Here is a 15,206-nt window from a genome sequence, read left to right on the forward strand (position 1 = left end):
TTTTTCTCATTACTTTAAGTTTAGTTTTTGTTCTTAAATCTTAACAGTTTTTTCAACAATATGTTGCAGTCTACTCCTGTTATATAATAATAATAATAATAATAACAATAATAATAGGAAAAAAGTTATTCCTCTACAAAAATATTAATGTTCAGTTATACATGAAACAGCGTTTATTGATATTGTCATTTTTCACATTAATTAATTAGTGTTATTTTGTTTATTTACATTTAAATAACTTTTGTATTTTTATTTTATTCAATTTTTATTTACTTTTATTTAATTATATGATCAATTATCAGTCTGAAAAGTTCATCTTTTTCTCATTACTTTAAGTTTAGTTTTTGTTCTTAAATCTTTACAGTTGTTTTTTCAACATTATGTTGCAGTCGACTCCTGTTATATAATAATAATAATAATAAAACTGTCTAACTGCATAACAGTGTGTCAAAAGGTTATTCCTCTACAAAAATATTAATGTTCAGTTTTACACGAAACAGCGTTTATTGATGTTGTCATTTTTCACAATAATTAATTAATGTTATTTTGTTTATTTACATTTAAAAAACTTTTGTATTTTTATTTTATTACATTTTTTTATTTACTTTTATTTAATTATATTATCAATTATCAGTCTGAAAAGTTCATCTTTTTCTCATTACTTTAAGTTTAGTTTTTGTTTTTAAATTTTAACAGTTTTTTCAACAATATGTTGCAGTCTACTCCTGTTATATAATAATAATAATAATAATAACAATAATAATAATAATAATAACAATAATAATAATAATAATAGGAAAAAAGTTATTCCTCTACAAAAATATTAATGTTCAGTTATACATGAAACAGCGTTTATTGATATTGTCATTTTTCACATTAATTAATTAGTGTTATTTTGTTTATTTACATTTAAATAACTTTTGTATTTTTATTTTATTAAATTTTTATTTACTTTTATTTAATTATATTATCAATTATCAGTCTGAAAAGTTCATCTTTTTCTCATTACTTTAAGTTTAGTTTTTGTTCTTAAATTTTTACAGTTGTTTTTTCAACATTATGTTGCAGTCGACTCCTGTTATATAATAATAATAATAATAATAATAATAATAGTAATAATAATAATAATAATAGGAAAAAAGTTATTCCTCTACAAAAATATTAATGTTCAGTTATACATGAACAGCGTTTATTGATATTGTCATTTTTCACATTAATTAATTAGTGTTATTTTGTTTATTTACATTTAAATAACTTTTGTATTTTTATTTTATTACATTTTTATTTACTTTTATTTAATTATATTATCAATTATCAGTCTGAAAAGTTCATCTTTTTCTCATTACTTTAAGTTTAGTTTTTGTTCTTACATTTTTACAGTTGTTTTTTCAACATTATGTTGCAGTCGACTTCTGTTATATAATAATAATAATAATAATAATAATAATAATAATAAAACTGTCTAACTGCATAACAGTGTGTCAAAAAGTTATTCCTCTACAAAAATATTAATGTTCAGTTTTACACGAAACAGTGTTTATTGATGTTGTCATTTTTCACAATAATTAATTAGTGTTATTTTGTTTATTTACATGTAAAAAACTTTTGTATTTTTATTTTATTACATTTTTTTATTTACTTCTATTTAATTATATTATTAATTATCAGTCTGAAAAGTTCATCTTTGTCTCATTACTTTAAGTTTAGTTTTTGTTCTTAAATTTTAACAGTTTTTTCAACAATATGTTGCGGTCTACTCCTGTTATATAATAATAATAATAATAATAATAATAATAGGAAAAAAGTTATTCCTCTACAAAAATATTAATGTTCAGTTATACATGAAACAGCGTTTATTGATATTGTCATTGTTCACATTAATTAATTAGTGTTATTTTGTTTATTTACATTTAAATAACTTTTGTATTTTTATTTTATTAAATTTTTATTTACTTTTATTTAATTATATTATCAATTATCAGTCTGAAAAGTTCATCTTTTTCTCATTACTTTAAGTTTAGTTTTTGTTCTTAAATTTTTAGTTGTTTTTCCAACATTATGTTGCAGTCGACTCCTGTTATATAATAATAATAATAATAATAATAATAATAATAATAAAAACAATAATAATAATAATAGGAAAAAAGTTATTCCTCTACAAAAATATTAATGTTCAGTTATACATGAAACAGCGTTTATTGATATTGTCATTGTTCACATTAATTAATTAGTGTTATTTTGTTTATTTACATTTAAATAACTTTTGTATTTTTATTTTATTAAATTTTTATTTACTTTTATTTAATTATATTATCAATTATCAGTCTGAAAAGTTCATCTTTTTCTCATTACTTTAAGTTTAGTTTTTGTTCTTAAATTTTTAGTTGTTTTTCCAACATTATGTTGCAGTCGACTCCTGTTATATAATAATAATAATAATAATAATAATAATAATAACAATAATAATAATAATAGGAAAAAAGTTATTCCTCTACAAAAATATTAATGTTCAGTTTTACACGAAACCGCATTTATTGATGTTGTCATTTTTCACAATAATTAATTAGTGTTATTTTGTTTATTTAAATTTGAAAAAAATTTGTATTTTTATTTTATTAATTTTTTTTATTTACTTTTATTTAATTATATTATCAATTATCAGTCTGAAAAGTTCATCTTTTTCTCATTACTTTAAGTTTAGTTTTTGTTTTTAAATTTTAACAGTTTTTTCAACAATATGTTGCAGTCGACTCCTGTTATATAATAATAATAATAATAATAATAATAATAATAATAATAATAACAATAATAATAATAATAGGAAAAAAGTTATTCCTCTACAAAAATATTAATGTTCAGTTTTACACGAAACCGCGTTTATTGATGTTGTCATTTTTCACAATAATTAATTAGTGTTATTTTGTTTATTTAAATTTGAAAAAAAAAAATATTTTTATTTTATTAATTTTTTTTATTTACTTTTATTTAATTATATTATCAATTATCAGTCTGAAAAGTTCATCTTTTTCTCACTACTTTAAGTTTAGTTTTTGTTCTTAAATTTTTACAGTTGTTTTTTCAACATTATGTTGCAGTCGACTTCTAATAATAATAATAATAATAATAATAAAACTGTCTAACTGCATAACAGTGTGTCAAAAAGTTATTCCTCTACAAAAATATTAATGTTCAGTTATACATGAAACAGTGTTTATTGTTGTCATTTTTCACATTAATTAAATAATTAGTTAATAGTGGTATTTTGTTTGTTTACATTTAAATAACTAAACTTTTGTATTTTTATTTTATTAATTTTTTTAATTTACTTTTATCTAATTATACTATTATTAATTAAAAGTTCAGCTTTTACTCATCAACATTTTTTGTTTCCCCCCCACCCTAAATTTCCGTGTTTTTTCCTCGCCAAAAGTGGGGTTGCGGGGCCACACTTTGGACAGCGAGTGCTAAAGAAAAACTCACACCCACAGTTTGCTGCTTTTAGCTGACAAAGCAGAAGGCCGCTATAAAAAAACGGCGGTGGCGCCTGTGGGTGGCGAGCGGCGCAGGAAACAAGTAAGACGGACAGAGACTTGGCATACTGTATTTGGCATCCAGCTGTCAGCCGGCAGAGTGTGGCCCCTCACCGGGGAGGGGGGGACCGTGTCAGAAACCTGACCTGATTTCGCCAAAGCCAGGCCTGCCGCGTGGAAACAAAACGGGAGAAGCCGCACGCCGGCCCTCTCTGCTGGGGGCCAATTTGGGCGTATTGTGTGGCGACAATGTGGCCCCCGCAGACAGACAGACTGGCCCCCGCCCTCGCACACTGTCCTGCACACTGTACATCAAAGTCTGCATCGGCGCTCACTTTATGAAGTGTAAAAGTACAAGAAAGAAGTCAACCAACGCGTCTTTATTATTATTATTGTTATTATTATTATTATTATTATGGCCAGGGTCACGACCTCTGACCTTTGACCTCCCAATTATGCAGGGTTTTTAACATTTTAATGCAAGCAAGGTCATTTATTTGCTTTTGTTGTGAGCGGTGCCCTAGCTCATGCAGCAGACAGCCCACTGGTGTCCAAAGTGCGGCCCCGGGGGCCTCTAGGGGCCCGCAGATCATTTTTTTAATTCTACAAATATTAAAGAAGTGGGAAAAAAAAAAAAAAAAAGGTAAAACAGAACTTTGACTTTAATAACACTTTTTTTTTTAATATTTAAAACAGACTTTGCTCAAAAAATAATAATGAATCAAAATCAATGTTGTTATGAATTATTGATTGTTCAAGATTCCAATTTCTTCACATCAAATACTACACTTGGAAATATTTTTTGAGGAAAATTTTGGATATTTTGTGTGTTTGCTTTACTAAAAAAAAAAATATTTTCACAAAAAGGACATCAAACAAACAAAAAAACATAAAAAACACAAAAACAATTATAATCAATGGATGGATCTGAAGTTGATCTTAAGACTTAAGCGTTGAAAGTAACAAAAAAATTTTTATGACTTTATATTTCACATTTTTATGAGTGGGACCCTTTTGAAACCCTGATAATTTTTTTTATAATAATAATAATAAAATTTAAAAAAAACCCTGATAATTTTAGTGTGATTTCAATAACACGTATTACTCAAAAAATAATGAATTAAAATCATTATTGTTTTGAATTATTGACTTATTTAATACTCAAATTACTCAAATATTTCCCTTTAAAATATTTTGGGGGTAAATATTGCACATTGTGTGTGTTTGATTTATATAAAAAGTTTATTTTGACAAAATGGGCATCAAACAAAAACAAAACAAAAAACATAAAAATAACAAACAATAATAAAAATAATAAACACTTATAATCAATGGAGAGATCTGAAGTTGATCTGCAGATTTAAGCGTTGAAAGTAACAAAAACAAATATACTTTTAACACTTTAATGAGTGGGACCCTTTTGGATCCCCGAGAATTTTAGTGTGAATTTTTTGAAAAATTGTTATTCTTCAAAAAATAATAATGGACAAAAAATTTTTTTTAAATTAAGTCAATAAATAAATAAATAATAATGAATTATTATCATTATTGTAATGAATTACTGACCTATTTAAGACTCCAATTACTGAAATATTACACTTTAAAAATATTTTGGGGGTAAATATTGCATATTTTATGTGTTTGATTTAAAGAAAAAATAAAGTTTTCTTTGACAAAAACTGCATTGAACACACACTAAAAAAAACATTAATTTTTTTTTTTTTAAACTTCAGATTTATCCATAGATCTGAAGCTTAAAAAATAAATAAATAAAACTTATTACTCAAAAAATAATGAAGTAAAATCATTATTGTTTTGAATTATTGACCTATTTAATACTCAATCTACTCCAATATTTCCCTTTAAAATATTGCATATTGTGTGTGTTTGATTTATATAAAAAGTTTATTTTGACAAAATGGGCATCAAACAAAAACAAAAAAAAAACATAAAAATAACAAACAATAATGAAAATAATAAACACTTATAATCAATGGATAGATCTGAAGTTGATCTACAGATTTAAGCGTTGAAAGTAACAAAAACAAATATACTTTTAACACTTTAATGAGTGGGACCCTTTTGGATCCCCGAGAATTTTAGTGAATTTGTAAAAAAAAAAAATATTACTAAAAAAATAATAATGAAACAAAATAATTATTGTCATGAGTTATTGACCTATTTAAGATTACAATTACTCAAATATTTCCCTTTAAAATATTTTGGGGGTAAATATTGCATCTTTCGTGTGTTTAATTTATAAAAAAAAAGTTTATTTTGACAAAAAGGGCATAATAAACATGATCTACAGATTTAAGCGTTGAAAGTAACAAAAACAAAATTATGACTTTATATTTCACACTTTTATGAGTGGGACCGTTTTGAAACCCTGATAATTTTAGTGTGAATTAAATAAAACTTATTACTCAAAAAATAATGAATTAAAATCATTATTGTTTTGAATTATTGACCTATTTAATACTCAAACTACTCAAATATTTCCCATTAAAATATTTTGGGGGTAAATATTGCACAATGTGTGTGTTTGATTTATATAAAAAGTTTATTTTGACAAAATGGGCATCAAACAAAAACAAAAAAAACCCCATAAAAATAACAAACAATAATAAAAATTATTAACACTTATAATCAATGGATAGATCTGAAGTTGATCTGCAGATTTAAGCGTTGAAAGTAACAAAAACAAATATACTTTTAACACTTTAATGAGTGGGACCCTTTTGGATCCCCGAGAATTTTAGTGTGAATTTTTTGAAAAATTGTTATTCTTCAAAAAATAATAATGGACAAAAAATTTTTTTGAAATTAAGTCAATAAATAAATAAATAATAATGAATTATTATCATTATTGTCATGAATTACTGACCTATTTAAGACTCCAATTACTGAAATATTACACTTTAAAAATATTTAGGGGGTAAATATTGCATATTTTATGTGTTTGATTTAAAGAAAAAATAAAGTTTTCTTTGACAAAAACTGCATTAAACACACACTAAAAAAAACATTAATTTTTTTTTTTTTAAACTTCAGATTTATCCATAGATCTGAAGTTTAAAAAATAAATAAATAAAACTTATTACTCAAAAAATAATGAAGTAAAATCATTATTGTTTTGAATTATTTACCTATTTAATACTCAATCTACTCCAATATTTCCCTTTAAAATATTGCATATTGTGTGTGTTTGATTTATATAAAAAGTTTATTTTGACAAAATGGGCATCAAACAAAAACAAAAAAAAACCATAAAAATAACAAACAATAATGAAAATAATAAACACTTATAATCAATGGATAGATCTGAAGTTGATCTACAGATTTAAGCATTGAAAGTAACAAAAACAAATATACTTTTAACACTTTTATGAGTGGGACCCTTTTGGATCCCCGAGAATTTTAGTGAATTTGTAAAAAAAAAAAATATTACTAAAAAAATAATAATGAAACAAAATAATTATTGTCATGAGTTATTGACCTATTTAAGATTACAATTACTCAAATATTTCCCTTTAAAATATTTTGGGGGTAAATATTGCATATTTCGTGTGTTTCATTTATAAAATACTACACTTGGAAATATTTTTTGAGGAAAATTTTGCATATTTTGTGTGTTTGCTTTACTAAAAACATTTTTATTTTGACAAAAAGGACATCAAACAAACAAAAAAAACACAAAAACAATTATAATCAATGGATAGATCTGAAGTTGATCTTAAGACTTAAGCGTTGAAAGTAACAACAACAAAATTATGACTTTATATTTCACATTTCTATGAGTGGGACCCTTTTGAAACCCTGATCATTTTAGTGTGATTTAAATAAAACTTATTACTCAAAAAATACTGAATTAAAATCATTATTGTTTTGAATTATTGACCTATTTAATACTCAAATTACTCAAATATTTCCCTTTAAAATATTGCATATTGTGTGTGTTTGATTTATATAAAAAGTTTATTTTGACAAAATGGGCTTCAAACAAAAACCAAAAAAAAACATAAAAATAACAAACAATAATAAAAATAATAAACACTTATAATCAATGGATAGATCTGAAGTTGATCTACAGATTTAAGCGTTGAAAGTAACAAAAACAAATATACTTTGAACACTTTAATGAGTGGGACCCTTTTGGATCCCCGAGAATTTTAGTGAATTTGTAAAAAAAAAAAATATTACTAAAAAAATAATAATGAAACAAAATAATTATTGTCATGAGTTATTGACCTATTTAAGATTACAATTACTCAAATATTTCCCTTTAAAATATTTTGGGGGTAAATATTGCATCTTTCGTGTGTTTAATTTATTAAAAAAAAGTTTATTTTGACAAAAAGGGCATAATAAACATGATCTACAGATTTAAGCGTTGAAAGTAATAAAAAACAAATATACTTTGAACACTTTTATGAGTGGGACCCTTTTGGATCCCCCAGAATTTTAGTGTGAATCTTTTGAAAAATTGTTATTACACAAAAAATAATAATGAATTAAAATCATTATTGTCATGAATTACTGACATATTTAAGACTCCAATTACTCAAATATTACACTTTAAAATATTTTTGGGGGGTAAAAATTGCATATTTTGTGTTTGCTTTATTAAAAATAAGTTTTCTTTGACAAAAACTGTATTAAACACAAAAAAAAACTTCAAAAAAAATTCAAAAACGTCAGATCTATGGATAGATCTGACGTTGATCTAGAGATTTAAGCGTTGAAAGTAACAACAACAAAAAAGTATGACTTTATATTTAACACTTTTATGAGTGGGACCCTTTTGGATCCCCAAGAATTTTAGTGCATTTGTAAAAAAAATATTATTACTAAAAAAATAATAATGAAATGAAATAATTTTAAAGTTATTGACCTATTTAAGATTACAATTACTCAAATATTCCACTTTAAAATATTTTGGGGGTAAATATTGCATATTTTGTGTGTTTCATTTATAAAAAAAAAAGTTTATTTTGACAAAAAGGGCATAATAAACATGATCTACAGAATTAAGCGTTGAAAGTAACAAAAACAAATATACTTTGAACACTTTTATGAGTGGGACCCTTTTGGATCCCCCAGAATTTTAGTGAATTTGTAAAAAAAATCTTATTACTAAAAAAATAATAATGAAATGAAATAATTATTGTCATGAGTTATTGACCTATTTAAGATTACAATTACTCAAATATTACACTTTAAAATATTTTTGGGGGTAAATATTGCATATTTTGTGTGTTTGATTTATATAAAAAAAACAAAGTTTTCTTTGACAAAAAGGGCATCAAACAAAAAAAAATAAAAATAAAAAAATAAAATAAAACTAGAGACTTAAGTGTTGAAAGTAACAACAACAAAAAAGTATGACTTTATATTTAACACTTTTATGAGTGGGACCCTTTTGGATCCCCGAGAATTTTAGTGAATTTGTAAAAAAAATCTTATTACTAAAAAAATAATAATGAAATGAAATAATTATTGTCATGAGTTATTGACCTATTTAAGACTCCAATTACTCAAATATTACACTTTAAAATATTTTTGGGGGGTAAATATTACATATTTTGTGTTTGCTTTATAAAAAAAAAGTTTTCTTTGACAAAAACTGCCTTAAACACGCAAAAAAAAAAAACATTAAAAAAACCGTCAAAAACTTCAGATCTATGGATAGATCTGACGTTGATCTAGAGATTTAAGCGTTGAAAGTAACAACAACAAAAAAGTATGACTTTATATTTCACATTTTAATGAGTGGGACCCTTTTGGATCCCCGAGAATTTTAGTGAATTTGTAAAAAAAAAAAATATTACAAAAAAAATAATAATGAAACAAAATAATTATTGTCATGAGTTATTGACCTATTTAAGATTACAATTACTCAAATATTTCCCTTTAAAATATTTTGGGGGTAAATATTGCATATTTCGTGTGTTTCATTTATAAAATACTACACTTGGAAATATTTTTTGAGGAAAATTTTGCATATTTTGTGTGTTTGCTTTACTAAAAACATTTTTATTTTGACAAAAAGGACATCAAACAAACAAAAAAAACCACAAAAACAATTATAATCAATGGATAGATCTGAAGTTGATCTTAAGACTTAAGCGTTGAAAGTAACAAAAAAAAAATTATGACTTTATATTTCACATTTTTATGAGTGGGACCCTTTTGAAACCCTGATAATTTTAGTGTGAATTAAATAAAACTTATTACTCAAAAAATAATGAATTAAAATCATTATTGTTTTGAATTATTGACCTATTTAATACTCAAACTACTCAAATATTTCCCTTTAAAATATTTTGGGGGTAAATATTGCACATTGTGTGTGTTTGCTTTACTAAAAAAAAAATATTTTGACAAAAAGGACATCAAACAAACAAAAAAACATAAAAAAAATAAAAACAATTATAATCAATGGATAGATCTGAAGTTGATCTTAAGACTTAAGCGTTGAAAGTAACAACAACAAAATTATGACTTTATATTTCACATTTTTATGAGTGGGACCCTTTTGAAACCCTGATCATTTTAGTGTGATTTAAATAAAATTTATTACTCAAAAAATAATGAAGTAAAATCATTATTGTTTTGAATTATTGACTTATTTAATACTCAAATTACTCAAATATTTCCCTTTAAAATATTTTGGGGGTAAATATTGCATATTGTGTGTGTTTGATTTATATAAAAAGTTTATTTTGACAAAATGGGCATCAAACAAAAACAAAAAAAAACCCATAAAAATAACAAACAATAATAAAAAATAATTAACACTTATAATCAATGGATAGATCTGAAGTTGATCTACAGATTTAAGCGTTGAAAGTAACAAAAACAAATATACTTTTAAGACTTTAATGAGTGGGACCCTTTTGGGTCCCCGAGAATTTTAGTGTGAATTTTTTGAAAAATTGTTATTCTTCGAAAAAAATAATGGACATTATTTAGACTGGACCTGGTTTTAAAAACCCTTTAACCAAATCTAATTCCATTGACAACCTGGTCTGGTGAAGATTGGGTCCTTTTTAAAAAATAAAATAAAATCAAATAAGATAAATAAATAAAAAAACATTTTCTTGGATAAAAAAGAAAGTAAAACAATATAAAAAATAATTACATCAGCAGCACAAAAACTGCATTAAACACACTAAAAAAAACATTACATTTTTTTTTTTTAAACTTCAGATCTATGGATAAATCTGAAGTTGATCTAGAGACTTAAGCGTTGAAAGTAACAAAAACAAATATACTTTTAACACTTTTATGAGTGGGACCCTTTTGGATCCCCCAGAATTTTAGTGTGAATTTTTTGAAAAATTGTTATTACTCAAAAAATAATAATGAATTAAAATCATTATTGTCATGAATTACTGACATATTTAAGACTCCAATTACTCAAATATTACACTTTAAAATATTTTTGGGGGGTAAATATTACATATTTTGTGTTTGCTTTATAAAAAAAAAGTTTTCTTTGACAAAAACTGCCTTAAACACGCAAAAAAAACCCATTAAAAAAAACGTCAAAAACTTCAGATCTATGGATAGATCTGAAGTTGATCTAGAGATTTAAGCGTTGAAAGTAAAAACAACAAAAAAAAGTATGACTTTATATTTAACACTTTTATGAGTGGGACCCTTTTGGATCCCCGAGAATTTTAGTGAATTTGTAAAAAAAAAAAATATTACTAAAAAAATAATAATGAAACAAAATAATTATTGTCATGAGTTATTGACCTATTTAAGATAACAATTATTCCAATTTTTCCCTTTAAAATATTTTGGGGGTAAATATTGCATATTTCATGTGTTTCATTTATAAAAAAAAGTTTATTTTGACAAAAAGGGCATAATAAACATGATCTACAGATTTAAGCGTTGAAAGTAACAAAAACAAATATACTTTGAACACTTTTATGAGTGGGACCCTTTTGGATCCCCCAGAATTTTAGTGTGAATTTTTTGAAAAATTGTTATCACTCAAAAAATAATAATGAATTAAAATCATTATTGTCATGAATTACTGGCATATTTAAGACTCCAATTACTCAAATATTACACTTTAAAATATTTTTGGGGGGTAAATATTACATATTTTGTGTTTGCTTTATAAAAAAAAAAAAAGTTTTTTTGACAAAAACTGCATTAAAGACAAAAAAAACCTTCAAAAACTTCAGATCTATGGATAGATCTGAAGTTGATTTAGAGATTTAAGCATTGAAAGTAACAACAACAAAAAAGTATGACTTTATATTTAACACTTTTATGAGTGGGACCCTTTTGGATCCCCCAGAATTTTAGTGTGAATTACTTGAAAAATTGTTATTACTCAAAAAATAATAATAAATCATTATTGTCATGAATTATTGACCTATTTAAGACTCCAATTACTCAAATATTACACTTTAAAATATTTTTGGGGGTAAATATTGCATATTTTGTGTGTTTGATTTATATAAAAAAAACAAAGTTTTCTTTGACAAAAAGGGCATCAAACAAACAAAAAAAACCATTAAAAAATAAAATAAAACAACATCAGATCTATGGATAGATCTGACGTTGATCTAGAGATTTAAGCGTTGAAAGTAACAACAACAAAAAAGTATGACTTTATATTTAACACTTTTATGAGTGGGACCCTTTTGGATCCCCCAGAATTTTAGTGAATTTGTAAAAAAAAAAAAATATTACTAAAAAAATAATAATGAAACGAAATAATTATTGTCCTGAGTTATTGACCTATTTAAGATTACAATTACTCAAATATTTCCCTTTAAAATATTTTGGGGGTAAATATTGCATATTTTGCGGTTGCTTTACAAAAAACAAAGTTTATTTTGACAAAAACTGCAAAAAAAAACACAAAAAAAAACATGATCAAGTAATTACGGAGCCCCTAAAGGGACATGGGGGAATAATTTTTTTTAAAGAATTTTTTTTATTTTTTTTTAAAAATTTTTAGACATGTAAAAAATTTTAAAAAATTATACAAAAATGTTTTTCAAAGAGTAAATTAATTATATATGTACATTATTTTATTTAACACTGCTAGTCTGCTAATAGACCGTCTGCTAATAGACCGTCTGCTAATAGACCGTCTGCTAATAGACCGTCTGCTAACAGACCGTCTGCTAATAGACCGTCTGCTAACAGACCGTCTGCTAACAGACCGTCTGCTAGTAGACCGTCTGCTAATAGACCGTCTGCTAATAAACCGTCTGCTAATAGACCGTCTGCTAACAGACCGTCTGCTAATAGACCGTCTGCTAATAGACCGTCTGCTAATAGACCATCTGCTAACAGACCGCCTGCTAACAGACCGTTTGCTAATAGACCGTCTGCTAATAGATCGTCTGCTAATAGACCGTCTGCTAATAGACCGTCTGCTAACAGACCGTCTGCTAACAGACCGTCTGCTAATAGACCGTCTGCTAATAGACCGTCTGCTAATAGACCGTCTGCTAACAGACCGTCTTCTAACAGACCGTCTGCTAACAGACCGTCTGCTAGTAGACCATCTGCTAATAGATCGTCTGCTAACAGACCGTCTGCTAACAGACCGTCTGCTAGTAGACCATCTGCTAATAGACCGTCTGCTAATAAACCGTCTGCTAACAGACCGTCTGCTAACAGACCTTCTGCTAACAGACCGTCTGCTAATAAACCGTCTGCTAACAGACCGTCTGCTAATAGACCGTCTGCTAACAGACCGTCTGCTAATAGACCGTCTGCTAATAGACCATCTGCTAATAGACCGTCTGCTAATAGATCGTCTGCTAATAGACCGTCTGCTAATAGACCGTCTGCTAACAGACCGTCTGCTAATAGACCGTCTGCTAATAGATCGTCTGCTAATAGACCGTCTGCTAATAGACCGTCTGCTAACAGACCGTCTGCTAACAGACCGTCTGCTAATAGACCGTCTGCTAATAAACCGTCTGCTAACAGATCGTCTGCTAATAGGCCGTCTGCTAATAGACCGTCTGCTAGTAGACCGTCTGCTAACAGACCGTCTGCTAATAGACTGTCTGCTAGTAGACCGTCTGCTAACAGATCGTCTGCTAACAGACCGCCTGCTAATAAACCGTCTGCTAATAGACCGTCTGCTAATAGACCGTCTGCTAACAGACCGTCTGCTAATAGACCGTCTGCTAACAGACCGTCTGCTAACAGACCGTCTGCTAATAGACCGTCTGCTAATAGACCGTCTGCTAATAGACCGTCTGCTAACAGACCGTCTGCTAATAAACCGTCTGCCACTCACCTTTTTGGAAAATTTGGGATTATCCTCCATGAATTTGCCCTCTCGAGGCTGGAAGGTTCTGATGCTAGCTCGGACCTGCCACAAAGCAAAAAACGAGGTGTTAGCAAAACAAGGCGGTAGCAAAGCTACAAGGTTCTGATGCTAGCTCGGACCTGCGACTAAGCAAAAACCAAACGGTGGCAAACAAGGCGTTAGAAAAACAAGACATTAGCAAAACAAGGCGTTAGCAAAACAAGGCGTTAGCAAAGCTCCGAGGTTCTGATGCCAGCTCTGACCTGCGACTAAGCAAAACAAGGCTTTAGCAAAGCTTCGAGGTTCTGACCTGCGACAAATCAAAACAAGGCATTAGCAAAAACAAGGTGTTAGCAAAACAAGGCGTTAGCAAAGCTAAGGCTCTGATGCTAGCTCTAACCAGCGACTAAGCAAAACAAAAAGTTAGCAAAACAAGGTTTTAGCAAAGCTTTGAGGTTCTGATGCTAGCTCTGACCTGCGACTAAGCAAAACAAAAAGTTAGCAAAACAAGGCGTTAGCCTTTAAAGCTAAGGTTCTGATGCTAGATCTGACCTGATGACTAAACAAAACAAGACGTTAGTAAAACAAAGCGTTTAGGTTCTGATGCTAGCTCTGACCTGCGACTAAGCAAAACAAGGCGTTAGCAAAGCTAAGGCTCTGATGCTAGCTCTAACCAGTGACTAAGCAAAACAAAAAGTTAGCAAAACAAGGTTTTAGCAAAGCTTTGAGGTTCTGATGCTAGCTCTGACCTGATGACTAAACAAAACAAGACGTTAGTAAAACAAGGCGTTGGCAAAGCTTTGAAGTTCTGATGCTAGCGCTGACCTGCGACTAAGCAAAACAGGACGTTAGCAAAGCTTCGAGGTTCTTATAGTAGCTCTGACCTGATGACTAAGCAAAACAAGACGTTATTAAAACAAGGCGTTGGCAAAGCTAAGATTCTGATGCTAGCGCTGACCTGCGACTAAGCAAAACAGGGCGTTAGCAAAGCTTCGAGGTTCTGATGGTAGCTCTGACCTGATGACTAAGCAAAACAAGACGTTGGTAAAACAAGGTTTTAGCAAAGCTTTGAAGTTCTGATGCTAGACTGACCCGATGACTAAGCAAAACAACACGTTAGCAAAACAAGGTTTTAGCAAAGCTTTGAAGTTCTGATGCTCGACTGACCTGATGACTAAGCAAAACAAGACGTTAGCAAAACAAGGTTTTAGCAAAGCTTTGAAGTTCTGATGCTCGACTGACCTGATGACTAAGCAAAACAAGACGTTAGTAAAACAAGGTTTTAGCAAAGCTTTGAAGTTCTGATGCTAGACTGACCTGATGACTAAGCAAAACAAGACGTTAGTAAAACAAGGTTTTAGCAAAGCTTTGAG

The 15,206-nt window shown here is 27.6% G+C and overlaps 1 protein-coding gene across 3 annotated transcripts in view; it reads right to left on the reverse strand.

Moving 5' to 3' along the window:
* Positions 1–15,206, reverse strand: part of LOC133608399 (multiple C2 and transmembrane domain-containing protein 2-like) — a 130,762-nt gene that overhangs the window by 20,939 nt on the left and 94,617 nt on the right. For all 3 annotated transcript variants that reach the window (XM_061963606.2, XM_061963607.2, XM_061963605.2), the window contains one exon: positions 13,822–13,896. In XM_061963606.2, coding sequence (XP_061819590.1) covers positions 13,822–13,896 — 75 coding nt within the window. The remainder of the gene's footprint in view (positions 1–13,821; positions 13,897–15,206) is intronic.

This window comes from Nerophis lumbriciformis, linkage group LG06 (genome assembly GCF_033978685.3).
Source record: "Nerophis lumbriciformis linkage group LG06, RoL_Nlum_v2.1, whole genome shotgun sequence".
Taxonomy (NCBI): Eukaryota; Metazoa; Chordata; class Actinopteri; order Syngnathiformes; family Syngnathidae; genus Nerophis; species Nerophis lumbriciformis.